Source organism: Argopecten irradians, chromosome 5 (assembly GCF_041381155.1).
Source record: "Argopecten irradians isolate NY chromosome 5, Ai_NY, whole genome shotgun sequence".
NCBI lineage: Eukaryota > Metazoa > Mollusca > Bivalvia > Pectinida > Pectinidae > Argopecten > Argopecten irradians.
In genome coordinates this window covers 38,005,023-38,023,442 of record NC_091138.1, presented here as the reverse complement: position 1 = coordinate 38,023,442, position 18,420 = coordinate 38,005,023, and the positions used below count along the sequence as shown (strand labels likewise).

The window sequence follows — 18,420 nt, the reverse complement described above, 5'->3', positions numbered from 1 at the left end:
ACGCAGTCAAGAAAATGGCCCATATGGTTGGATTTTTTTTTAATTTCTTTCTGAATGGCCCGTTAAGAATTGTCAAATTATGAAAATGACTCATTCCATGCCTTTTGTATAAGGTTTATTTTGGTGCGAGACTTAAGAAAGCCGGGATGACAAGGCTTTGCCGAGTCATCTCTACTTCCTGTGCCGAGCATCAAAATAAACTTGTATTGTAAAATACTAACCATGTATTCTGGTTATCCTGCAACCAATATGGCATTCAAAACGAAAGCAAATTGCCAGTTATTTACTTGGTTTTTCGGAGGAAAAGATTCATTCATTAAACCGTATGAGAGAATACTCCTTTTTACTACCGTGGGAAATATATAAGCACATTCGCAAATAGTACCAGTAATTCTATTCCGTGTGTAAGGGCACGAAGTGCGAAGCATTTGTAAGGTAACACATACATAGAAATATAAGAAAAAAAACTATCTTCAATATACAATCCTACACACTGACAGCTTCAGTTTGCGGCCGCCAATTTTTTTTATACATAGGAGAGGGGAATCATGGGTAATCACCATGGATATGATGCTTTGAAGTAAGCTCATTATATAATCGAGTGGTTCAGACGCTCTTATGATCTCACAAACGTAATCTTCATCCGGTAGAAGCTATGTGCTATCGCTCTTTATTTGCAAGCGTTCAAGTGATTAAGACCACCTTCCAATATAATCTGCTGACCAAAAACGGAATATCTGTTACGGAAATAAAATTTCTTACTTCCCTAATGAGGGTTTCCTTCTCAAATGGGGGTTTGGGGACAAGGATAGAGTGTGAATATAAGAATAAAAAATAAACATAAATATATTCTGCTACGTTATATTGTATTTCCATAAATTGCACTTTTTAACATTGCAGTATTAGTTCTCGGTCAGTATGTGGGACAGTTGCAGTTAGTTGTAAACCAACACATCTCATCGTTTGAGGTCGGAAGTTTTAGGATTCCGTTCATTTTAGCTGCATTTGAAAAAAATATAGTAATGTAACCCTTGATGCAGCCTTTACCTCAAAGTTGTAGGTGTGACGATGTTACTTTCATTATAAGTTGCAATAAAACTATGATCGCTTTTGCTGTTGCTTTCATATTACGTATAATAATTGATATTTACTTTTAAAACATTAAAATATTACAAACCAGAAAATGGGGCGGGACATTATGTTTTGACTAACACAATGTGACCTATATCTCTTGTATCAACAAAAATGTAGCAAAGTGTTTGTAATTTACATGTATGAGCTAATTTGACAATATTTAATGGGAAACAGATAGAACAGAGAGTTTTCCTCGCTAGAGAGAGCGCTCAACTCATAATCAGTCGTGTCAATGGAGACTTTAGGAAAGAGAAAGGATATTATCCTAAATTTAGTCGCCTTTCATGCAATTATTAGTATAAGTATGTTTTAATGAACACCTTGCTCTGTTTTATTGTAAAAGAAATCCCCTTTAAGAATTGTATTGACTGCCTGTATACAACAGTACACTAGGCATGTTTCTCAAATACACACTAGCTTCTATCTAATCTCTGCTTAGAACAAAATGAATTCCGTTGGTTATTTGCAATTTATTCCAATTATTACTATACATTTATTGCCCATTTTTGACGTTGCCCTTAGTCACCGTGCAAGAAAAATGGTTTATAACATAATGTTCTTCCTCGATCATTTTTGGTGACGAAGTCAGCTACCAAGTGAGCGCACTGACAACAATGTCTTCTGGGTCCATAGCCTTGTCCCTTCCAAGTGAATATGTGAGGTGCATAACAATGTCCAATTGGAGACCACAACCAAGTGAAGTGCAGTATAAAATAGGTCTACCTAACGGGGTCTAATCCTTAACACCTTTTGAATACACAAACGTAGATAGACACACTAGTGACAGTCCATTCGAGCTGACGACCAGACTCATCTGCTCTGTTCTGTTGGACGTATTAGGATATCGTGTACCTGGAACAACATACACAATGGATTTAAGTGGGCATCTAGCAAGAAAATTATATGATTATCAATGGCCATCAAGCGTACTGTTAATTTATCTTATTAATGTGACTAACATCTATTTATATACCTGGACGTGGCCCGGAGCTCCTAAAGCATAAATGATAGAGTCCACAACATCGTCAGGCTCCAGAGGCTAAAACAGTATAAAATAGAAAACATAAATACAAAAAAAATAATGTTCCATATTAGACGTTTGGAACCCTTAAAAAGATTTTGTTTTTGTTTACTTTTAAAGTTGTCATGTTTCCAACCATAGAAATTGTGGCCGGTGGTCGGGAAAGGATATGGATAAAATTATTGTATACAAACATTTCGGAATACATTGTACTATATATTGTATGTACGTTTACAGCATTAGATCAAAGAAGTTAACTCCATATTGAAATGCAATGCGTACCCTTACCTTGAATATATTACAGTGGGCGTCTCCTTTACTCTTGTCTTTGAACACCTTACCCATGAAGTCTGTGTTAGTCAGCCCTGGGCTAATTCCCTGTTAAAGATAAATAAACCAACACATAGATTTGTACGTTTATTGTACCACTATCAACCGGGTTACCAACAGTGATCTTTTTATTTCACAACTACAAACTTCTGGCAGACAATATTCTACAATAATACCCACCTCCTCCAAAGAGATGTTGATGCAGACGACCTGGTCTAGTAGATACAACTGATTAACTTACGGCATAGCAAGAATGACATCTAGTCTATCCTTACACTCACTTGGTCTAGTTCCATCATATACCTAATGCACGCACATACAAGCTTCTAACGAGATTAAAGCGTGATCGCGTGATCATTTCTCTTGCCAACCCAACTTTGAGAAAAATGTAAAAGTGGAATAATATTTATGCTAACTCAGATATACTAGAACATACTAAGCATTAGTTTTCTTCAAACTTTATCGTGTGTTAGGACTGAAGCAAACCAAAGTGAGGTTTTCATCTGCATACATGTACTATAGAGAACAACCAACTAAATAATTTTACATAAACCACAGTGTTAAACTTTGTTAAAATTGTGTACTGTATTATTAAAACAAAGGAATATTAGTTAGCTAATGTGTTCTATAATTAAAGTCTAGGTTCTCATATAACACTAGATAGAAAAAAAGTTTGGGTCCTTCTGCTCAAACTCCAACCAGGGTAGCTTCATTGAAATCAGGCGCATTTTGCACTAAAAAAATCCTGAAATTCTAATATTTTTACCTATTCATTATCAAAATTGATATTTTGAACCTAAATCTCAATATGAATTTCCAAATTCATATCATGGTTATCTAGAAATAATTACCTGTCAGAAAACATTTTTACTTTTGAAATTCATAATTAGCCAGCCAATCAGCGGCCGGGTTAAAATTCTATCCTGGGCTCAGTCTTGTATACACAGGGGCCATTTCGAAGGTCTTTTTTTATTTAGTTGGTTGTTCCTTATATCATAGACTCTCGGAAAAACAACATATGCCATGTCTAAAGTTACATTATTCAACAATTAAATATTTATATTCATTGTATTTCATTTATATTGTAAAGATGTCAATTACATTCAATTACTCTATTTATATTCATTTTATTTCTGTTTTATATTTCACTTATTTTCTTTTAAAAATCATTCGATTCTTTTGCAAAAGATTTGCACTCTATTCCGAATTAATTTATATAAATTAATTCGAGATAAAATGCAAACGGGATTGGTATTATAGAATACAAATGACTTTTTTAGAATGCATTGTATACATGTGACGTATAGGTCACAAATGTCAAAAGGAATATGAATACTTATTACATGTAAATACAAATAGCTTTTTTATAATAAAAATGCAAAATACTGAATACAAATGTTGAAATATAAAATAATTTACAATATAGATATAAATCATTGAATACTAATTTTTTTTTGGTAATACAAATGTGTATTATTGAGTATAATTTTCTTTGAAAACTAGTCTTTTACCACTTCTACCTACCGTGACCCTTATATGAGATTCCATCTCGAGAAGTTCCTGTCGTAGACATTCGGTCAAGGCCGTCACCGTGAACTTGGTTGCAGAGTAGAAATGTCCATGACTGAAGTTGAGAACGTGATGACCAGATATACTGCAAATTACCACAATGAAAGATAAACTTAATTTCTTTCAACAATAGCATGTATCAACATAATCTGTCAGCTGTGTGTGGTAAAGAAAATAACAAGGTGGCCAAAGAGTCTTGATTTTTAATCCCCGAAATTTGACATTGCTTAACTGTAATGTGCTTTGGAAATACAAATTATGCGATTTAAATCAGACAAGACTAATGAGATAAGCTGGAACATCAAGAAATATCCATTGTGATGCGAAACAAAATCAAAAGTTGATTTTTTTATATTAAATGACAATACACTAATTAATACGTTAAAATAAAAGAAACGGATTATTTTGGGTTTGATGCATGCACAATATTGTTTCACATTCAATATTGGATCAAGCGAAACAGTTTTTTTCGGGATGAAATTAATTATTCTCTTATTGTTTTGCATACTTAACTTTTCAAGGGTAGTATTAGTGTAAAGTTTATAACATTTGTAACCGAAGAAATGTACCAAGTCGTATGTTTCTTGTTTTGAATTGATGAACTTTACTATTATTAATGTGTTTATTTTGACACCATCACACTTGATCTCAAAGCAGGAACAGGATAGTACAAAGGCGCGTAATCAACATATTACGGCTATATAAAATATACATAGAAAATAAAATAGCGTCATCATATTTTAGCGTAGCATTTCCTGCGCAAAAAGCGCTTAGATAACAGCATTTGATGGTGGTTTAGCAACTTTAACATCGCACACTATAAAAGAAAAAGAAATTCAAAAAGATTTAGGATGTTATTTACAGCTACGAAAAATCGAATAGTTCCAACAATGCATGGTATTGTAGTAGGTAATGCATGCCTGTTGACAAGGATAAGGTGACCATCGTCTACTCCTTTCTCTCTCATCTGTTTGACAGCCTCTCTCGAGCAGATCGCAAGGGCTAGGACATTCACCTGGTTTGAAGAAAAACATATTTACCTACATGTAGTTTAAGGGAAAAAAACTATAAAAAAATGTCTTTTTCACCATCAAAGCAAATTAGTTCAGAGTGCATAACCGAAATTGACAAATTTGTTAGGCAAGGAAATAACCCTTACCGTTTAGACAAATATGTTGTCGCCTGGTATATATTTCGAGTGTATAAGTATAAGTGTTTAACCGGAGAAGGCGAAAACAAACCTTCCTGTAATCTTTACTGCCATACCCTATACATTTCAAAATCTATAAAAGTGGTAGTTTCTGCTCCTGCTTAGCGCTCAGCATACAGGGAGTGGGACGACTGGTTCGCCCGTTTTCGGTATAATGTGACCGGGTGGGGTATGTTGCTTGGTGTCTTCGGCGGCATGCTTCAGTGATATAGCACTATAAAAAGGGCAACAGTTCCACTATACAAGAAGACACAACATGAATATACCGCAGTCTCCCAAAACACTCACCTCGCACAACATACACGCAACACACAGCATACATGGGAGGCCGTCCTTACATGACCCTGGCTGTTAATAGGACGTTAATTAATCAAACTGCCATACCCTATACATTTCAAAATAAAATGCAACTGAACTGCGTTTTGATCTTACATCTAACATCTCCCGCCATTGTTGTGTTGCTCCTGACAGGATTGGCGAGTCATGTCCAAGACCAGCATTGTTGACACAGATATCGACGCCACCAAACTCGGCCTTGACCTTGGTGAACATGTCCAGTATCTCTCCCTCCTTGGTAAGGTCACACTTGATGGCCGTCAGGGTGCCTTTCTCATTCTTCAATTCATTGGCTAACGCCTGGGTGTATAAATATTAAAGTGTTTTCGCGGTTATAGATACATGTATATTGCAGAATGAAAAACTAATGGCCAAAATTACGGTTATTGAGAAGGATGTTGTAACATCTTGCAAAAGGGAAAAAATGAAAATTGACCAATATCGTTCATAGAAAAGTCTTTCGACTTTTACTTCGTTCGATTAGTGTGATACGAAAAATAAAAACGCACTTCAGGACCCAGTTTCATGAACATTCCTTAAATTTAAGGAATTCCTTATCTTAAATTTACCCATACAAAAGCATTTCAAAACTTAAGGAAAAAATCTTAAGTTAAGAGGCCTTCCTTAAAATCTGTAATACTTTCCTATGAAGAATTTTAAGTTAAGGGATTCCGCAAAGGACTAGGTATAGTAAGGGTCTTTTGTAGCCCCAAAATCCGCTATTTTTCAAAGTCTGTTATTTTATGATTCTTGCATTTCAAATATTAACTACATACCTGACATAATTGATAGTGCTATTAGGTAATATAGTTGTTCTAGTTGCCATGGCAACCATTTTTATTATGCATAAATTATGCAAAATGTGAAAATTTCATCAAAATTGGCCTTTTTTTAGGCAGTTTTTCATCTAGTTATCAAAGAGCGCATTCTAGAACAAACTTTATAATTCTGAAAATGATGTATTCTTCGTGTCTGCTAATTCTCTTAAAATTATAAGTTTGTTCTAGGTTGTGCTCTATTGCTTTTTAAAGAAAACTATCAAAAAATATGCCAAAATTTACCAAATTTTCAAATTTGCATAATTTATGCAAAGTTACCATGGTTATATAGTTAAAATATACTTTCTGTCAACAAAAATATCATTAAGTTTTTATCAGGGGCGTATTCAATATTTCAAACGCAGCAACTTAATTTCTAAATACTTAATTTGAAATTTGGTAGATTTAGGGGCCAAAAAGAGCCATTACCATATCTAGTCCTTTAAGGAATATTCATGAAACTGTGCCCAGATTATTTAGATATAAACTATTTGTTTAATTTTCCAAATCAACACGCAACGTCGATGTCTCTATTATGACGTCACGATAACTTCGGGATTTTGCGCCATTCTCGGATTTTTCTGCATTGGGGTATAATTAATTTTTAGTTGTTTTCATACTAAATTCGACTTTCTGATTGGCAGATTCTTTTTCTTCATATACATGTACTAAAAAAAAATTCCAAGAATGGCGCGGAAACCCAACGTTATCATGACGTCACAATAGAGATTGACTGAGAAAAAATAATCCTTTGGAAAATCAGTGGAATCGTACGTTTAAACATATTTTGTTTTATCAAGTAGTCTGGAAAATTAATTATAGACATTGATGTAACTATTTTTTAACTTCATCAGGTTATGAAATAAATTTTGTTTGCAAACTTTTGTGGGAATCCGATTCACACAGTTTGCCAACAAAATTTCATGCATACCCCGATGAAATTAAAACATGGTGACATCAATGCTTAAATGAAGAAAAAGAATCAATCAGTCTATCAAAAAGTCAGATTTAGTATGAAAACGATGAAAAAATAATCATATTTTCATGGAGCATTTGAAATTCTACAACTATCTTACACTTTGAGGAAGCTAACCACATACAGCCTATGGTTGCTTTACTATCTGGAGCATTGTTTTTTATTTAGAATTCTTTAGCATCTTCCTATCAATACTATGTTTGAGTTGATTAATTGATGGGGCTTAACGTCCTTGTTCAAGTTATAACCGAGCATAGGGAAATCCATACTATGGAATGGACATTTGTTTTTAAGATTTAACCACTCACAATTACTCATTTTGACGTTCGTGAACTTACCATTTAGCATAAATGACAAGCTGGAAAGGTCATTCTTAGGGTAAAAGTGAAACGTACCGATGTATTCAACATCTCGTTTGTATTTCATACAATCGTTTGACATTGTTTTAACATCTGCGTCTTTTGTAAACCTCAAGACCGATGTTGACGTCACACAAGTCAAATTAGAAAGATATACATAGAGATTGGAAAATCTTTCTTTGCTGACGGCAGAGGGACCTCCGGTTTATAGTCATTTTCCCTGAGCTACTTTTAGGGGTATTTGTTTGAACATGATATAGAATTTAAGATGATATCATGGTTTGATATTACCAGTTTATCAAATTGAAATGTTTCAATATGATTTTGAGAGCTCGAAAATAATCCATTTATCTTTTTTTTTCGAAAATCAGAATTTATAATAGGAAGTTGTTTTTTATAGACATATTAGAATAATATTTTTTCTTTACAAAATCGTACTCAAACCATCTGAAAATTATTGAACATTTGTAAAATATCAAAGGCCTTCTATATTTGACTGTTTAGGAGTATACAGGTATCTAAAATTCCCTAGGCACATACAGGTACCTCTGACGATCATAAAAATAGTCGACCTCTCTAATATATGGTACTGGTTAAATGTATCACGGCAAAGTTGTTTATTTATTGTTCAACTATAACAACGACGATAAGGCACACGTTGTCACTAGCTACGACTTAAATATTATTTTCTATATCCCTCATTAATGTGCAAAATCTATTTATAGTTTGGTCTTCATCGATGGATATGCAAGGATTTATATGTAAATGTTTTATGCATAAAAAACTCTTTACAATATAAGGTTTTAGTAAGAGTTCCTAACCATGGGTCAAACACAAATACTGCTATAATAATTTACCTGGATTTGCTGAACATTCCTTGCACAACCAACAACTTTCATCCCATGTTTGACGAGTCTCCTGGCCAAGGCAGCCCCTATTCCTTCTGAAGCTCCCGTGATAAGGGCTACTCGTCCCGCCCAACGCTCCATTACTTAACCGGTGTGTGGTCAACCGGTGAGATATTAACTTGATAATTGTCTATTGCCAAGAAAATATCTTTTAGTCTGTATCGTCTTCGTGAATATACTAATTTGATTGAGGTAGTAAAATACTACAACAATATATATTATATATACACATGTATTCACATAATTGTCATGAAGATATTAATAAAGAATTCAAACTACCTACAGAGCAAACTATAAGCTGTTACAGTAATTTATTGATAGTTGTATTTAAATTATTTAGATACAAATAAAATATGTACACATGCTACATATTAAATAAAATATGAACATGTGTTACATATATTAGTTCATGCAAGTGAACAAGCTTTAACGACAATTGGTCATTTCAATTCGCCATTAAAGTTATTTATGTTATACTGCAAAGCAAACATACATTCAATTTATATCTTAAAGTGAATAGTCCGGCAAAGAAAACCAGTCTAAATGCGTTCATTGGCCTTCCAAAAGTTCTCACATATTAATACGACGGCCAAGTTCTGCTTGCGTTTCCCAGTTCTGACCATTAAAGTAAAGAAAGTTGAAAGCATTGAAAGCGAGACTGCGTGTAAATGTAACCACGGACATAGTCAGCCGGGAGGACGTTTTAGGATTCCTATTTTAAATTAATTTCTACGTACGCAGACAGATTTTGGCGAGAGATTTTATTTTTCTATTTCATAAGAAATTATACTGGACACATTCACACCATTTTTACCGACTGTTCACTTTCAATGCCGACCATATTTGGTTTATCGGTATAATCTTTTTCATCTTCCAAACTTACTTCTAGCGTCATTCGTGACACCGCCGCACATCCTAGTCAATAAAAATGGCAGTTTCTGCTCTTGCTTGTAAGCACTCAGTATAAAGGGAGTGGGACGACCGGTTTGCCCGTTGTGACAGTGCTGTGTGTGTGGTTCGGTATTTCAGCGCTATGCTTCAGTGGGATAGCGCTATAAAAACGATGTATACACGGGAGGCCGTCCTTAAAAGACGACACGTGTTAAAAGAACATTTAGCCCCTCAATCCACCAACCAAAGAATTAAATGTTATGCCGCGTTAAAACGAAAGGTATTGTACTTAACTTTTCTGTACTGTATATAATGACATTTTGATGTGTAGAAACGATATTTTTCTTGCGTGAGTGCAATGGAACCATGATTATGAAAATCACAAAATCACGAATATCATTATTATAAGCACTGTTCTTTCTGCTAACCACCATTGTTTCTTTACCTGACGCGGATGGAAAATTTGAAATCGCTAAAAAAATTCCCACAATTATATTGTACAGAACGCATTTGACTATCATATCAACAACTACATGTATCAGGTCATGTAAGGACAGTCTCCCCTGAATTTTGTTTTCGAGAGATTGTGGTGTAGACGTGTGTGTCTCCTTGTAACAGTAAAAGTATTGTCCATAAAGCTCATAGTGTTATCTTACTGAAACGTACTGCCAGACACAGAACAACACACTCTACCCGGTCACACTATATTGATAACTAGGCACTACTCTCCTTTTATGCAAAGTGTGTGTTAACTAGGCAGAGTAACTACCAGTACACTCTGGTTTCTCGTGGTCAAGGGTTGGCGAGAAAACTCGGGCGAACGCCCACCTTCAAACCAAAGTGAAAAATTATCAAGGTAGATGGTAAGTAAGAGCGTCGTGCAGCACTATCATAAAACATTAGAATCCAAAGTAATGTCTTTATGGTTCAGGCCATGGGATGGTAGGTGTAATTTATTACCTTTGTTATGCAAAACTGTAGTCCTTTCGGAAACAATAACATACTGTATAACATGAAATATTTGTTGCTTTGGTGGTTGTCATACTAACACGAATATAAAAACATCATATTATCATTGTTACATCAACTAACCACAAATAATTCTACCCACGAAATAATTTAAAAGCTTTAAACTACGAATTTTTCATGTTATACAGTAGCATATTATCATAAAACATAACATCAATGTTATGGAAATTGGAATAGAGGACCTATTTAAAATTTGTATGGTCCAATGGTACAAATTGGTGTGACGAAACGCAAAGCCAGAAGAATAGATGCCGAACGTCATCATCAAACAATATGGTCAAACTTGGTAATGGAACCCTATCTACGTCCAATCAAACAATGACACTTTAATTTTATATTATTAGAAAAAGAATTTAAATAATTGTAGAATATCTTCGTTAGCATCTAACTTTTTAATTATTTTTACATTGTCATAGATATTTCAATTTCAATAACGTTTATTTTATGTCAAGTTCTTGTTGACCATTGTAATATCAACAATCTTAAACAAAAAGGAATATTTCAACAATTTTATTCCAAGATTATAACAAAAATAGTTATCTTTATGTAACTCTTGAATCTTCATCCAAAATAACAGTAAGCCGAGTAACTACAGCAGTACATGTTACTCCCTCTTTGGCTGTGTTCTTCAATGGGAAATAAGATTAGAGTGTATGTTTACTCCGCCAACCAATCTCTAGTAACACAATTTGTCTTTTTTTTATATAGAGCCTGGGATAAAGTCCCTCATGTGCTCTGCTCTGTAGGACGTAATAGAATATCGTGTACCTGGAACAAAACGATGTTTACATTATTCATCACTTAAAAACATGATGGAATAAATGTGTGAAATGTTGAATACAAAATAAAACATTTTACAACTTCGGTACACAAAATATACTATTATCTAATTTTTATATATAATTCAATTCACCACAGCACACTTAATTAATGGTAAATAATTATCACCTGTCAAAACCGGCTCTTGTCTTATCCAGATCTCTGTCAATTCTCGTTAAACTGTATGACATTTTTCTTCTTTATTAATAGTAATTAATTCTTGTCTAATAAAGATATTTTGTCTATTCCTGTTAAAATTATGACGTTTTACTTCTTTATTTATAGTAAATGATGCTGTATAATCCAGAATCTGTCGATATGGGCTAGATTATTAGTTACACAGTTTGTTAGTGACCTAATATGGAAAAATATTGGGTCTAAAATAAACTTGTATCGGGCGAGGCGAAGCCGAGCCTGATACATGTTTATTTTAGACCCAATATTTTTTCCGTATTGGGTCACTTACAAACTCTGTAACAAATTTATCCCGTCGAAGACCCTTTCAATGAAGTAACTGCACAATGCATTATGTACTGAGTAAGGAAACCAAAACGACTTAAAACAATTTTCACCTCAATTAAGACTCGAATGCGTTGTCATGGTCCATTTCTGTTAAATAATCCTAAATAAGTGTTGCTAATTTCGGTTTGCTTTGAAAGTGGTCATCAGCGTCATCATTCAAACATTTTGTCTGAATCTCTTTGAGTGCCGTCGTCGCGAAGAGTTACTTGAAAAGTTACTTGACCGCTATCTTGTTGCTAATGACGTTAGGAGCAAAGAACGATGACTCTATCGTCCAAACCTGATACGATTTCTACCAACTTGATACGACTATATCTTGTATATCACGTGACGTCATTTTGACCAATAGGAATACAATATTGTTGTCTGAGGCGGGATAAATAAATGTATCCGGCTTAGACTATGTTCATTTATGATTTACCTGAACATGGCCTGGTGCCCCTAAAGCGTAAACTATGGAGTCCACAATATCATCAGCTTCCAGTGTCTAAAATAAAATAAGAGAAAGTGTGGAGTGATGAAATTACAAAAAATCTATTGAAAATAATGTACGAGTCACTTGTATTTTACATGCATGATTGTATCAAACACACCTTAAAATATGACTGGATATCTCCTAAGGAAAGTAAAAATTATCAATATGTCACTTACAACCCGAGCAAATAGACTTTGCATCAAAAACAGTAGGTGTAGACAGACCGTAATCCATAGTACACCAATACAATTTAAATGTTCTTTGTATATATATTTTAAAGACATTAAATATATTGTATTTTTAATTAAACAATTTGCTTTTAAAGTCGTCCAAGAGAAGCAATATGTAACATATGTTACATCTATAATATTTCGACAAGCAATGGTTAACCCAATAGGAACCTTTAAGTATCAATTAGAAATTTAATAAACATACAATGACTGAACATGATCGCCTGAAAGTACTGAAGATAGGTCTTTAACTTGCTTCTCATCACAATAATTGCACTGTGTTTTAGGGAAGGTTATATTAAAACAAAGCGAAGAGTTATATAATATCAAGATTATTCAATTTTCGAGTTTCAAAAGTAGTCAGTTCTGCTTATAAAATACCAGGTATACTATGACTTGCAATGAAACAAGTGTCTTTACCTTGTATGCTGTACAAATGGCGTCACCTTTGCTCATGTCCTTGAACATCCGACCTTGGAACTCTGTGTAGACCATTCCTGGGCTGATTCCCTATGGAAGATTTTTAACATCAGCACATGTGTTTGTTACTTCATACCATCATTCAAAAGTACAACATCGGTAAGCATACCCATATCTATTCAACAAGATTTGGAAGCACACATAACCGAACGACAGAAAAAAGAACCTTTCTACACCGAAAATTCCAAGAGCAAGGCGAATATTTAGTCAAAGCAGACAAAAGTCGTCGTGTGGAATACAACCAGAGGTATGGCATATGTCATTATAGCTGACTGTGTGACCAGGATCATACTTTCCAATGACTGTGTAGTCCCTCTCTGTCCCACATTCACGTACATGTAAAGTACATATAGCATCTCACGAAAATGTCATGGACCCGTTCTTGGGAAGTTCGTATGAACTAAAAATAAGGTTTTGGTGTTTATATTTAACTGAAATATGTTTTTAACAGTCAATCTGATTAAAATACAGATCCTTATAACCACTCCTTTCAACATAGGATCTGACAATACCCGATATGGGGTCACGTTCGGATGACCTTTTATCACGTGTATTCCAGACCAAATACATTTTCTACACATTTCTACGTGAATTGTTAACGCCATTTCGTCCCAGTAAGCATATACATTTAGAATTGTAGTGCACTTTGGGCGAGATGACTACGCACACGAAAATTATTCGGACAGTTTTTTTCGAACTAGTTCGTCCCCAGTCAAGATTCTGGCAGTGCAAATTTTGATTGGCCATTTCCAAAGGTCATCCTGACGTGACCCCTAATGGGATGTTCTCAGATCCTCATATCAAACGTAGTGATAATAAGGATATGTATTTTAATCAGATTGTTTAACAGTGACACTGGAAACATAGTATGTTTTAGATGGTTTCAGCGATGATAGGTCAATCCAAAGATCATTGAATAGAACAGCAAGAAACTTGTTTAAAAACTGGAAAGGATAACTACTTTTTATCTTTTACGTGTACTTAAGAATTGGCGAATAAAGGTACCGTAACCCTGATGTGCGATTCAATCTCATTTAGTTCCTGTCGCAGACATTCGGTCAATGCCGTCACCATGTATTTGGTTGCAGAGTAGAAATGACCAGGACTGCTGTTGATGATTCGGTGACCAGACATACTATAAAAAGAGGGCAAAAAGGGTAGTGAAAATGATCAATTGAACCTAATAAGGAATGCAACGTGTGAGTGGTTTATCAAATAACTAAGAACATTCCGGAGTCATGTAAAATAATTGTAGATTTGTATTATCATGGATACTTCAATATACGATTGCTGGATTGAACACCAAAATATTATATGTTTGGTATTTCAACATTCGATTTCAATATGAACTGTATCCAAACTGCATTATTTGGAACAAGACAAGACCACGAACTGTTGAAGGGAAATAGCAAAAACACAGCAAGTTTTGCTCATTGACTGAGAATGATACAATGTCAAGTAAAATGGGTTTAGTTGGCAAGTGTATATCTGTAGTTCCGATATTTTAATGTAGTGGATTCCATGGTGGTGTAATACGTGCCTGTTTAGGAGAATGAGGTGACCATCGTCTATTCCCTTCTCTCTCATCAGTTTGACAGCCTCTCTGGAGCAGATCGACAAGCCAAGGACATTCACCTGGTTTGCAGAAAATTGATATCTTCTATAATTTTCTTCTTTGACAACTTTTTTATCTGATTGTACCAAGTTAGTTGATGAAGTTGAACGATAGTAATTGTTGTTGAAAAATTAGCAAATACTTCCGTTTTAACCTCACAGTCCATGGTAAAAACAACACCAGAAACATCATACTTACCACTTACCTATGATATACTATACTATCCAAGTGAAAATGCTACTGGCGTGAAAATTGAACTTACATCTAACATCTCCCGCCATTGTTGTGTTTCGCCCGATAGGATTGGCGCGTTGTGTGCAAGACCAGCGTTGTTGACACAGACATCGACGCCACCAAACTCGGCCTTGACCTTGGCGAACATGTCCAGTATCTCTTCCTCTTTGGTTAGGTCACACTTGATGGCCGTTAGACTGCCTTTTTCATTCTTCAACTCATTGGCTAAATCCTGTGTGTAGAAATATATAAGATACGTAGCACTTTGAACAAAATTCCGGCTATATATAATGGTGCTTTTGCAGTTCATTTCAAGAGACATATTTTAAGCATTACTTCAAAAGTAATTACCATACAATGGTTTGGGAAACGACATGATGTTCGTGTTGTGTCTTGTAAGCGGGGTTATTTGCAAGAATCATGATAAATTCGATATTTGCTTGGTTTTGCGGTTTGACATACTTAGTGGTCTGTTGTTAAAGGAACATGAACCTAAATAAACCATGTAAATTTGAGTAAAATATAAATTCAAGATACCTTACTAAGTAATATATATCAGTTATTGTGCAAATGTGTCAAATGAAATAATTATAATGGAAATTCCATCTTTCTGTATTTTGAACCGGCCCAGTCGAATTTCGTAACGAGTATAGTAGTGTTGAACATTAGTGACCTCCCACAATGCACTGTACAAATGTAAACAAAATGGTGGGTCAAAAACGTGGGTGAAGCGAACACAAACGAATTCTGATAGAAAACAGTGTACGTCAAGAGTCAGTTACGTGCACGATTTGGAAAGTAGGTAAATATAAATGGATCGCTGAAATGCAAGAGACGGGAGCAACTCCCCACTTTATACTTGCGTGATGTACATATGTGCAATAAGTCAGGAACCTCACTTCGCGGTGCCCTGTCGAATGAAAAGTCTCGTTTGACTTTTGACTTATCATTCTTACGCTGAATACAAATTGTTTTATAACAAATATGGCTTAAACTTCATTTGTCAACCATCGTAAATTAGAAAATAATCTTAAAATGTGGAAAACAAATATTCCTTGTCATTTCAGCAAGTTTGTTGTTCATTATAACCTCGCTTTCGGCCAGCTTTCGTTTTGTGTTCCAAAAATAGAATATGACGGTCTATTTTTATCATTTTTGAGGTAGGTATTCCCCATGTTTTCCTGTCGTTTTAGATAACCAATCATTGTAATAAAATATTCAATAAACATCTGAAAACCATATCTAAGCATACAGAACAACTTATTTAAGGTTCATGTCCCTTTAAGGTCAAAAAATATATATCTGTTGAGGGTTACATTGGCAAAAATTAGGGTAGGTCGGTCGGTCGGTTGAGGGTTACATTGGCAAATTTTTTTTTTTTTTTATGAGTAAAATGTCTTTCACTCTTAAATGATGGCCGGAACCAGAGCGTGAGATCGAAATCCCGACTTTTTATATTTTTTTTCGTAGAAAAGTGGGGGAAAATAGGGTCGGGGGTAAACAATTAGGGTCGTTCGGGTAACTCTAAACAGACATTTTTTGGACTAAGTTGTCCTCTGGCTTTGTGAGAAGGTGTCGTAATGTTCACCTTCTTGCACAGTACAGATACCAAAAGCTGGTCTCTTTCGCCTGAGTATGTATTTCATGGTTATCCATATAAAACAGCCTCGTAACATCATGGCGTCAACAAAATTACCATTTTCTAGGTAAAGAAACTAGACTGGTTTCCCTATAAAAGGCAAACAATGGGACTTGTGTTTAAAATAGCACGCAATTTTAATGTATGGCGAAAATTGATTTTCAGTTAAGGTTTTTCCAAACTTATTTCAAAATAACGGGATATCATAGTTGCAAAGTTGCAATAAAACCTCAAGGCATGAGACAAAAATACTCGGGTTTTACAACAGTTAGCGATTCCCTCGTAGAATCAAAGAGTTAATCATCAGTGTAATGCGATTTAGTCAAATGATCTATGCCTTTGGCAGCATTCTTCAGTGACGTATCACCATGAAATGGACAAGAGTTTCACATACTGCGGTCTCCAAAAACAGACACCACATACAATACATTACACCCTTAAAGAGTCTTAGCTGTTTATAGGACATTAGGCAAAACCAAAAAACAAACAAACGCTGTTTATACATTGTATAGGAACATTGTGCAGCCTTACAAAATGTGGCATCATTACTCGATACAAACAGATACATAAAGAATCGCATAAAGGTACATCCTATGCGAACATACATGTATCCATATAATTCAATAATTTTGGTCCAGTGAAAAGCTTCTATGTAACAAAACTGTTTGAAATTATAATGGTGTAAATTTATGTATGCGTTGTATGTTACTCAGATGTTGTAAGCATGCAAACAATTTCATTTACTTTTCATGTTAAGATTTTATTTCCCTTAAAGTTGTATTTCTTGTAAATTTCACCATCACAAACTCTCATACAACATACAATGTGTGAATATGAATGTTTATGACAAAAAGAGCGAAAGTGATAGACCATACAACTTTAAGCAAAACTGATTCATGTACTTTCTCCCGGAAACTTACCACATACTATCACTTGGATGAAAAATTCCCTAAACAAATGAACAAAAACAAACAAATGTAGAATTTTTTTAATGTGAAGGCATCATTTTAGTATATTGAAATAGTTATGCTATTGGTTTTGTATAAGGGTTGTTTCCCTTGCATTACATTGTTACGGGTAAGTTCACCAAGCTACATTGTACATGTCGGCCGTGTAATGATATAGTATTTACCTGGATTTGCTGAACATTCCTTGCACAACCGACAACTTTCATTCCATGTTTGACAAGTCTCCTGGCCAAGGCAGCTCCTATTCCTACTGAAGCGCCCGTGATGAGGGCTACTCGTCCAGTCCAACGCTCCATCACTATACTGGTGTGTAGACAACCTACCTAAGTTTGTGACCTTTGAACTTTGACCTCTATGGGTACGACGAGTCACGAGTTGCCTCGATGTTTATTTTCTTGTGACCAACAAAACGGTAACTTCATCAAAGAAAAGATACAGTATCTCAGAACGACACCGCAATGCATCTAGGAATTAAATACACTGGAGTACATTTTTTTAAATTGTGACCGCTATCTGCCTTCACACCACCAGTGTACAAACGTAGCATACATGTGCCGCGGTTTATTATCCAACTCAACATATTGAATATTCTGATTAAATCTAAAGATACCGGCGGTCTCAGTTAATGTTTAACCTACCCATGTTATATATGTATTATCATAAACCAAATATATCGTTCAAGTATGTAAATATTTTATCACATTTTTAATGATTTTTCGGTCATTCGACCCGAAAGGTTCTATAGTCATCATGCTTCGTCCGTCGTCGTGCGCCGGGTGCCGTGCGTTAACTTTTCATTCAAACAACTTCTTCTCAAAAACCAATAGGCCCAGGATACTCATATTGGGCCTGCAGCA

General features: G+C 34.8%; 2 protein-coding genes across 2 annotated transcripts; both read right to left on the bottom strand.

Moving 5' to 3' along the window:
- Window positions 1-1,253: 1,253 nt before the first annotated feature.
- On the bottom strand, window positions 1,254-8,824 carry LOC138323765 (dehydrogenase/reductase SDR family member 11-like). Its single transcript, XM_069268594.1, has 7 exons — window positions 8,611-8,824; window positions 5,697-5,900; window positions 4,975-5,069; window positions 4,010-4,139; window positions 2,444-2,533; window positions 2,108-2,173; window positions 1,254-1,986 (listed from the first exon to the last, which is right to left on the bottom strand). Exons 1-7 carry the CDS (start codon window positions 8,740-8,742, stop codon window positions 1,945-1,947), a joined length of 759 nt encoding a protein of 252 aa, XP_069124695.1. The 5' UTR covers window positions 8,743-8,824; the 3' UTR covers window positions 1,254-1,944.
- Window positions 8,825-11,076: 2,252 nt separating this feature from the next.
- LOC138323762 (dehydrogenase/reductase SDR family member 11-like) lies at window positions 11,077-17,982 on the bottom strand. The gene is made up of 7 exons (XM_069268591.1): window positions 17,728-17,982; window positions 14,985-15,188; window positions 14,648-14,742; window positions 14,113-14,242; window positions 13,048-13,137; window positions 12,344-12,409; window positions 11,077-11,349 (listed from the first exon to the last, which is right to left on the bottom strand). The coding sequence occupies exons 1-7, from the start codon at window positions 17,857-17,859 to the stop codon at window positions 11,308-11,310; spliced, it is 759 nt and encodes a 252-aa protein (XP_069124692.1). The 5' UTR covers window positions 17,860-17,982; the 3' UTR covers window positions 11,077-11,307.
- Window positions 17,983-18,420: the final 438 nt, after the last annotated feature.